Below are 10,063 nucleotides of genomic sequence, written 5' to 3'. Positions count from 1 at the left end.
TTGGAGAAAATCAAAAATTGCTCTCATTAATTTTAGATGTAAAAGGAAACCTTTGCACTAGAAGGAAAAAGGAAGGCGCAGTGGACGGAGCCAAACGGTACGCAAGGCAAGCACGTCGCTCAGTCGATATGGGTCTCTTGGCAACAAATGAACACAACTATTGAGCACAGTAAGTAGAGAAAAGCTACGAGGGTGGCGACAGTAGAGATGTTGAGCGCAGGAAGCAGAGGATTAAAGCTGTGACAACAAGACAGTTGGCACAGCGTTTCCCAGGCCCATGAGAGAGAGAGAGAGAGAGAGAGACAGAGGGGGGGCGGGGGGGGGGGGGGGGTAGTATTTTATGCAAGTGTAAAGGGCACCTCAACAAGTAGCATGGGCGTTTGTCTGGATGGCTTAAACCAGCACTGAAATGTCATCGTGATTTCATGATGGAGAAGGTTCAACTCTCAAATTGCCATTTTGTAGAATAAGAGAAGCGGGGAGTCAAAAATTCGAGGTAAGAGAAATTCGAGGGAATCTAAACAATGAATGAATATAATATAGTATGAGCCAGTAGTAGGCAAGTATGAGTGATCTGAGATAGATATAATATAGGGTGAGCCAGTAGGAGGTACCAGCTGGAATGTATTTTTGAATGTTTTTAAAGCACCTAATTTATGAATGTAAAGACCTCACAAATGCTAGGATCTATCGTATCGCATGGTTCATATTTTGAGTCCAAAGATCTCAGAATCCATGTACTTATCGATTTTTTCAAATAACAACATGCAATTAATGATGCTCTATGTCAATGCTCACAAAAATCCGGGTTTAGTGTATTTTAGATGGCTAAAATTGCAAATTTCCGGCTTAATTCCATGCTATCCTTGAAGAAAATCGGCAAAACTTTAGTGTCAGTACAAATAAATACTTCAAACATTTAGTGCAAAATTAGTGTAAGTATAAGTATAAGTATCAACCTTTTAGTATAAGTACCAGTAAATGCTTCAGATTTCGGCCTGAATAGAAGAGTTTACCGTAAGCCCTTATTTTCTAGGGTGTTTTTTGGCAAGCCTTGCTCGATGTGATGACTGAGACCAGTTTTTGTCCTACACATGGAATCCTTACACATGTACCAGAACTGAACAAAAAGATCACAAAGCTTTGCTCAACTGCCTTGTGTGTGTGTGTGTGTGTGTGTGTGTGTGTGTGTGTGTGTGTGTGAGAGAGAGAGAGAGAGAGAGAGAGAGAGAGAGAGAGAGAGAGAGAGATGAATGATGACCCATTAGCTGTTTACAATGGACTGCGGCGGCGGCTGCAACTTCGAAATGGGAAGGTTACAAACTCCCAAAAGTTGGGCCAGACATTTTTTACCATAAAAGCGCAGGAAATTGTATTAAAGAAAGAAGCTTCTACAAGACCAGGCCTTGGATACATAAAAAAACTGAATGCAGGTAAGGGGGCAGCTACTTCTTAGGTTTGTGTTTATGTTTAGGGACTTTCTTTCATTTGACTTCTCCACCCTCCTATCGAGTTTGCTGGAGAGACCTTCTGCTGTCAATTTGCGCCTCCATGGAAGCGGGCCAATCACTGCTAACAGGGCTTTGAAGTTTTTTTTAACCAAATCTTTCAAAGTATGGCACCACCCTCTCTGTTTTGTAGAGCAATGCCGAGCTGACAACAAGTCTCTTCTTCTCTCCAGTCAAGAGGATTAGTGACAAGGCCATCAACGACCCAACACTTAAATCTCCTATGGAAGTGCAAGTTCGAACCGACCCAACACTTAAACCTCTGCCAACATTCAAGTTGCTCTCAATTCTCAGTTCTCCAAAGATCAGACATGTCAACCTCAATGGAGAGCTCTCCTTTGGTCTCCAACCTTGACATAAACTTTGTGAGATACCTACATTGAATATCAGTACATTACTGCCTCATTATCTGACTCTACCACATGACCCCGGTCCTCCTTCCTTTCCCCTTCCTCATCATGCCACAGCCATGAATGCTGAATGCTCTGTTTTCACACTGACTGGCTCCAACAGGCTACGTAAGTTGTTTAGCGCTGATGCGATTCGAATATGAAACCCCTCATTCTTCAGCTCCCCATCGATATGTACAGATCAGTGTTCGATGGGAGGGATCTCTAAAAAGGTGTAAAACCTCAAGACTTGTGATGCACAATATGGGTTATTACTCATGACATATGTAACAATCAAATAAGGTTTCCCAAATATAAATTCTTGGGTAGCATCTCTCAACATCTGCTAATTTCTGATCCAATGTTTGCTAAATAAAGTTTAGGACATGCATATTCAAACTATGAACAATAAATGACATGCAATACATATGGACCGATGAGACGCATCGAAAAGACCCATTGGTCAGCATTGAGCTGCTGCTGCTGCTCTGGTCTTGTGTTACATGACTCGCACTATGTTGCATTTGTGCCCACCATGCTCTTCACCCAAAATCAGACTTACTTGTGGAATGACCAATCCATAGCCCGGCTCTTCCCTGTCCTTCATGGCAAAAGGAAACTGCCAATTACATTTTTCTGATAGAAATAAGACCTCACAACAAAGTAGCCAAAAGCAGATTGCAGGCACCTCAATGAACATCTAAGCACCAGCCCTGCCCTTTCTTAAAAACAGCATTGTGTGATTATGGTTGGCTTAAAACACAGAAAACCCAGAGCACAAAGTCAAAATAATCATCCCGAAAACTCCATGTGCCTTCTCTTTGGACAAGGCTTGAATGGAGTTGTTTACAATCCCTCTCATAACAATCATACATCTCCTTTGCGTTCGAAGCGTTCAATTAGACATTCACAATATGATCTATGAGATTTTGCGTTGTCTTTGCAAACCTGTGGTCCCAGAAATCCATGGAAAAGGGGCTGTGCAATATCAGTGTAATGATACCTAATTCCTGGATCTCGTGCCTCAGAATGCTGAATCATCATCGACATAAAATCATGTGTACGGGCAAGACTGCGCTAAAAGAGGGTTGAGGTATGGTGTGTAAAATGGTAACTGCAATACCCATTGATGGATAATGTTGTAAACTGCAATACCCATCGATCATCCTGTCAAGCAACCCTTGCATAACCTATGAAAAGAAATTCTGTCATCACCAATAAATATGCACTGAAGGAAGAGAAAACCCTGCTTCATTCAGAAACGGTATAAGCTGGGCATTCTGAATGACTAAATCTGTGTAGAAATCGTATTCTGCTCCATAATCATGAAGCCGAAGCTCAGCTTTCTGACTTGTATGGTAATGATGCTTCGACCTTTCAGACTTGCCAAAGCCAAAAATGCTTACCTTTTCACATACCCCTACCGCAAGTAAAACTGCTTGCATGCCAGACGAATAGTGAAACAGAGGGCCTTCATGGGTATCACTCCAATCTTCCAAGCGCCGCCCTGTGGTTTCCACGAACCTCTTCAGAGAATAATACTTGACAATTCGTGCACATAATGTGTCAAAACGGGCATCCGTAACTATAATGGGAGCCTGCTGGGTCGAACTGCACATTGCCACATCCATTAAATGCACTACTTGACAGATGTACATTACGATTGGCACATCTTTTCCATAGGGATGGCAGTAGCATCCACTGCGGCGTGCACATGTATGGAGAATGTTGCTGTTGACAAAGGAGAGAGTAGTCTTTGATCCTACATGCTGCTCAAAACCAGAGATGCGCGCATTGTTTAGCCGCATCACCATGTCATGTCTGTCAATGAGAGAACCATGGCTTTGATTGAGCAAGATCCCGCTATTGCCAACAACTGCGCATGTCTTATAAGGCTTCCCAAGAGCAACGGTATGGTTGGGTTTCTTCATGTAATGCTTATCAATGGGATCTTTCACTGTGTTGAGAAGCCGTGCCATGATGTGGGGGTCATAATGCTTGTTTTGAACCCACATGCGGAGGGAGCTGCGAAACTGCGCCCAGAAGGGCGCATACCGAGGGCTACTGAGCTGAATAGGAAGCCTTTGATCTCTCAATCTGGACGGCCGCCTTCTTTCGTAGAGTCTGTCACTATAGTGATCATCATGCCTGTACCTGTCATGCAAGAAAGAATACCTGGATTGCGCAGATGGACGACTCCATGTGCCATCCAGTATGCTGTTGACCTTCATGCGCTCGGCATGCTCCCCTAGATCTACCTTCGCAAGAGCGAGAATGGTTTGGTTCAATTGCCTTCTATGGAAAAAATGCAGTAGAGGGAAAGAGAGTGCCTCATTAGGTCTCACCAGAAAGGGGTGCTTGAGAGCTGGGTAGACCCTTGCCGTCGGGAAGACCACGAACGCCAGTACCAGCAGGACCAAGAAGGAAGAAAGGATGAAGAACTTGCGCTTGAAGGGGAGCCAAAGCCATGGGAGCTTGCTGAAAAGGCGAGGCCTGTTGAGGTCGGCATGGAGGCTGTGAGTTTTAGCCCTGTTGTTGTCGCCATTGGAGCTGTGAGGTTTGGTGGAGGGAGGGCGGGTGTCGCCGTTGGAGAGATGAGCTTTATTGATGAGGGAGGAGGATTTGTAAAGATCGGGCCGATCGTGCGAGCTATTGGAGGTATGAGTTCGGGTAGAAGAGGAGAGGTCCGCATTGGGGCTGTGAAGAAAGCGAGGGAGTTTGTGGGTGGGGTCGTTGAGCTCCACCATGGCGAGAGGGGAGAATGTGTGACCTTCTCTGTGTGGGGTGAGCAAGCAGCAACATTGATAGCGAGGAAGATGATACAGGGGCGTCTGCCCTAGTGGCAAAAGAACACGCACCAGGTGAAGCCTGTTGGGCGCGCTGGTACACGTCGGCGGACACACGTGCATAATGGGCCAATGCGAAAGCTTGCCTCCAACATTTTCGCCAGCCTCCGTGGCACGATTGCGGCCGACAATTGGCACACGTCAGCTGATGAGCGTGGCAGTGTGCATTGCACCAGACATTTGATTGAAGGTGAAAGAGCGCCTGCACATAGCCTAGGGCGGCACAGGCTCGTAAGTTGTAACCAAGGGGGGATCCTAAGGGCTGGTTCAGACCGTGCAAGCGCAGCAAGCCCTTCGAGCTCTTTTCTTCCATCGCTCCATTCACACTGCCCATAACAGCTAAATCTGTTGCAAAATATCAACGAGCGCAGATCAATAGTGGTGAAATCGAACGTCCTCGTGCATCTGGTGCTGAAAAGCACACGCAGCTCTTGTGTTTTCGAGGGGGTGAGGGCACCCGTGTTTGTGGTGGGTAAGGAAAACCCCTCCTTTTTTAAAATCAAATAGATGCATGCCACATCGGTTTCACTCCACTGCGCTTTTGCCTTGGACGTGCAGTCTGAACGCCCCCTAAGTCCTTTATGGACATCGAGGATTTATAGCACCTTCGCACGAAGCCCTAGCATGGTTTTCGCTCACGTATGACTCACCATGTTAGTTTTTCTCATCCATTGTCTATCGCTTATCCAAAATGAGGCCTCGCTCAAACTACCTCTGGAGTAAGCTCTATAAGGCAGTGTTTTGTAGAAGCGGACAAACTGCTATGAGGTTAGTGAAACGTTGCGAGCAACAACGTACCTTAGGTTAAGAGTAGACTTCGTAGGTCAATGGTGATTTTGGTTCTCGAATAAAGCAGGTGATTTGGAGACATGGGCGACATTCGTAAGATAAAGCCACCTTCCCTAGTGAGAAAGAGACATGCATCTCAATAAGTCTGAGAGTGCTTGCAAGGGGCCAGTGGCGATTGCCAACACTAGAGGCACAAGGCCAACCAACAAGAAGGCCACAAAATAGGCATGTACAATTGGACTACCTTTTTTTTCTTTTTTTTTGCAAAACTCACAATTGTGAGTGGATAGTACTAAGAACATCAGAAATATACACCAACCTCGATCGAGCTCAGACCGAGCCTTGAGGGTCAAAGGATTACAAGTTTTTCTGCTTGACGGAGAAACCACAACTACTCCTAGGCTTTACTTATTACAAGATGTCATCATGACTGTGCGCTCCTTGCCGCACTGGCGAAGCAAGGGACTTGCCAATACACCGTGTGCGAGCCACAAACGGCTCCAAGCACACAACAAGCCTAAACTAGCAAGCTCAAGGAAACAAAGGGTGTGTCACTCACCGCTCTACGCTCGCCTTCGTGGTGGATTCCTCGCCGCGATGAAGAAGAAGCTGCAGTCGTGCCGCGCTCAACCGCTTCGCCGCCGTCGTGCCTTCGTAATGCTCGATCGCATACACACTCTCCCTCTCTCTCTCTCTCTCACACACACACACACAAGGAGGTGAAGAAGAAGAAGATGGAGATGGAGCAAGAGCACTCTTCTATTGCACAAATGAGAGAATGAGTAAAAATTAGGTTTAGTTGGCTTTTATAGGAGCTCACCCCATTCACACTTGGGCGCCCATGCTTAGCCAACTAATCCCTTGAATGTCCCAGTTAGAGTGCGCCTCTCATCGGCGATCACTCTACCTTTCCCTATTGGTCCGACAAGCCCGGTACCTGACTCTAAATAATACAACGTTTATAGATCATAGGATGTCCGTGTGCCGTGAGGGTTAACATGCCCCCCTTCCTGATGTAGATTCCGTCCTCGGAAGCTATTAAGTTGAAGCTGGGTCGTCGAGGTGGAAGAGCATTTGAGATGAATGTCCTTAGCCTTCTTCAGTCACTGCAAAATCAAACAACATTGGCACAGTTATTGCATTCTCTTAAAAAGCATATGCAGTTTTAGGTAGACAAATTGATTGGTCAAAGAATTTCAAACAATTTGGTAGCAATGAACATTAAATTGCAATGTAATCAAATGCATAAACAGATGTAAAGGTAGAAAATTAAACAAGTCTGGGGTCGCTAATTTGACGGTCGAAAGGTACTAGAGATCGAATATTAATACCATGGGTAAGCTTCTTAATTATCTGTGGTCAATTAAGTTGTTTAATCGCGAGAGCCAAGTATTGATGTTCGAGGGCTGACTAGAGGCTATATCTAGAAAACCTTGTAGTTAAGCTACCATAAAAGGAATTTCTCATGAAATCATCGCCTGGCTGATTACTTTTTCTTTGACCCCCCAAAGTCTTTTCACATTGATTCAATTATGATGTGTGTGCTTATTTTGTATGCCTTGGGTTTTTTGCTTTTCAAGGAAAAGCGCCCACACTGGGAACCTCTAGGGCTCTAGTACCATAGGCTATACATGTGAGTGAAGTACCAAATCAAGCTGAGATTTCTCTTCCAGCTTAAAATTTTACATTGTGGCACTTTGATTTTTTGTTTGTTCATTTTCAGTATTTAAATTTTGTAACTTTGGGGGGTCATATAACACTGATACACTCCCCAGGCTCATCACATTAGTAAACTCCCTTTATAATACTTAAGCTAAAGGTCAATAGGGTTAAGCCCACTAGAAAGCCCTAGTACATTTCACACAATGCTGCCTAAATCGGATTAAGAACCTAAGTAACCATTGCTTATTAGGAAGGCATTCCCCATGGTATTAAGAGAAGATTTCTAATACCTAACTTGGGCAAACTAGCTTAGTCGGACTGCTTGATTTTTAAACCTAGACAAGTGATTATGACAAAACATTACATTGAATTAAATGTTTGATACTAAGCCAATGCGCTGAATATTATGCTACCAATCACAATCAAAGCAGACAAACATGGATGCAAAAAGATAACGGCAATGCTAATGGACAAGAAACACCTGTTTGTGTTGATGGTCGCGCTTGATTTGAAGTGTGAACGAGAGAAAGGTTCCATGAAGGTCCAAATCCTATCAATAGCAACATGCTCCTGTACACACTATGAAACACAAACAATACCTCTAGGAGGCACATCAGTGGGAAAAGAGAACTTTGCTAATCACTCAACTCTAAAACAGTCATGACATAGGTTTCTGTTTCACTGTACCAGATGTGACATGTGTAGGTCTGAGTCAATGTTTTGACTTTTAATGTGCATACTCGTTTGCTAATTGCTCTTGCTCTTTTTTTTTTTTTTTGTGAGTATAAAGCTTTATATGTACATTCCCTAAGATTAGAATTGAGAGGTCAGGGAGAAAGGTTGAGAGGGAAACAAGTGAATAATGACTGTCAGCAAACACTCCCCCCTTCCTTGGGTAGATCATACCGTTTGAAATGAGCTTGTCACCCTTTGAAACCAATTGTTCCAGTTGGTAATAGGTGAGGATTTTAACCAATAGTTTTCGACCGCCCTATGCGTTTCATCTAGTTGCAAGGGTGGTAAGGTACTCTCCCAGGATTGAACTTGAAGTGGTTCATTAGGTGATTCTTGAACACTGGGAGGTGTGGATTCTTTTGTAGCTTCATGGAGGTCCACTACTATAGATGGAGGCTGTGTAGAAGCTTTTACCTCTATGGATGTATTACATGAGGAGCTAGAATCTTCATGGGACTCCCCCCTTCCTGAGCTAGGTGGAACAAATCGTTCTTTCTTTGGTACCCAAACTAGCTCGGGAGCGGGTGTGTAGCATTCTGTGATTTTTTCCTTTCCACGATCATTGATTCGTTTTGGAGCTACGGGATTGGGCTCACTTGGGTCAGGTGATAGGTAAGAGCACAATCTACGTTTTGGCACCCAGATTTGATCATTTCCTTGATAGTAGCCTTGGGCTTCCAATAGTCGTTTAGGGATCCATCGCAACATTTTCTTACTTTTCTTGGAGCGAGTGGTACGTTTCTTACAAGGCTTCTGTTTTTTAGCACTAGCTATGGTCACTAAAGAAGCTTTAGGGACCCACTTGTATGTTTTCTTCGTTACCTTAGGATGAGTCTTGTCGGAAGCGCTATGCATTGCTTGTAGCATATTTAAGGGTATAGGCATTTCATCCCCCTCAGGTGTTACCCAGGTCGTCCCCCTATTTCCCAAAGTGTCTATGGTTGATGCTAGGTGGACCCAATCCACATTGTCTGATTCCGTCATACCCGGTAACACATCCATGTAAGGAGAATCTTGGCCAATGTCTGTATCCTTCTTACAAGTGTAACAATATTGTAGTGGGGCCGAGTGAACTGTGGTGTCAGAGCAATGATCAATAATGGTTTTACTCCCTAAGGGGTGTACCTTACCAGTCACCAAATCCACTCTAAGGACAGAGTCTTGGAATTGCAAATAGACATGATTTTTAGACCAATCATGAACCATTTGTGCTTCCCTCATGAATGGTCGTCCTAAAATCATTTCATATGACATAAGGTGTTTAGAGAAATCCATTACAATGAACGTATGTCGTACCTTGTGTCCTAGAACTTTGATCTTAAGATCCTTGAGCATCCCCATAGGTTTGGCTATGGTACCATTTGCCATCTTTACCACAATGTTAGTAACACTGAGGCGGGGTTTTCCCATGGATTCCCAACAATCTTTTGTAACGATGCTAACTCCCGCACCACCATCAAGAATTCCCTTTATAGTTAATCCCTTGGTAGTGATGGGTAGGGTCGCATTAGACTCGTCGCCTTCAAAATACTGCCCTAATTCGTTAATGGGTACCTCGATCACAGACTCGTGTCCATCTAAGTCAAGTGATTGCACATGATTTTCCTCATCAATCATAATCGAGTCAGGCCTATTTGGTTGCGCAAACTGCGGTAATCCCGTTCGTAGCTCTCCGTTAAGGAATGCTCGAAGTGCAAGGAATAACTCAGGATCTCCATACAGCTTTGCTATGATCGTGGTTCGGACCTCAGAAGACATGAAGTCCACTAGTTTGGCAACATTCATTGGCGTTTTGCAGGGTGTAGGTCCTTGACTAGGAACTGGTGAGGATGGAATCTCATATTCCTCAATGGGATCAGGTATTCCTTCGTTAAACATCCTTTCCAACAAGAAGGGTGTATGCTCACTTTCTGATGTCCCGTCCTCACTCCCTTCTTGGATGATACTAGATATGGCTAACGGTCTATGGTTCATGTGGGGTGGATGAACTTGCGTGGGAAACACTGTGTCATGAATTTTGACCTGCATGGGTTCTGGTTCTAGTTTCCTTTGAGTCTCCTCCACTAAACCTCTTAGATGTTTCACCTGCTCAATCTTGTCTACTGGGTTTGGGTACGTCCCAATCTTCTTTTTA

At 44.3% G+C, this 10,063-nt stretch overlaps 1 protein-coding gene and 1 pseudogene across 2 annotated transcripts; both read right to left on the bottom strand.

Annotated features, from left to right (window-relative positions):
• Nucleotides 1–2,941, bottom strand: part of LOC147438888 (uncharacterized) — a 104,164-nt pseudogene extending 101,223 nt beyond the window's left edge.
• On the bottom strand, nucleotides 1,247–4,969 carry LOC147438887 (beta-1,6-galactosyltransferase GALT29A-like). Of its 2 annotated transcripts, none has more exons than XM_086484850.1 (2): nucleotides 4,243–4,969; nucleotides 1,247–4,155 (listed from the first exon to the last, which is right to left on the bottom strand). In XM_086484850.1, exons 1-2 carry the CDS (start codon nucleotides 4,804–4,806, stop codon nucleotides 3,109–3,111), a joined length of 1,611 nt encoding a protein of 536 aa, XP_086340976.1. In that variant the 5' UTR covers nucleotides 4,807–4,969; the 3' UTR covers nucleotides 1,247–3,108. The 2 variants fall into 2 exon arrangements, with proteins under 2 accessions (XP_086340976.1, XP_086340977.1); XM_086484851.1 differs by having other exon boundaries at nucleotides 1,247–4,151; nucleotides 4,243–4,505.
• Between the last annotated feature and the right edge of the window lie 5,094 nt (nucleotides 4,970–10,063).

Source organism: Adiantum capillus-veneris, chromosome 16 (assembly GCF_014529385.1).
Source record: "Adiantum capillus-veneris isolate H3 chromosome 16, ASM1452938v2, whole genome shotgun sequence".
NCBI classification, from domain to species: Eukaryota; Viridiplantae; Streptophyta; class Polypodiopsida; order Polypodiales; family Pteridaceae; genus Adiantum; species Adiantum capillus-veneris.
Note: the sequence above shows the minus strand (reverse complement) of the source record. Positions and strands in the feature narration are given on the sequence as shown.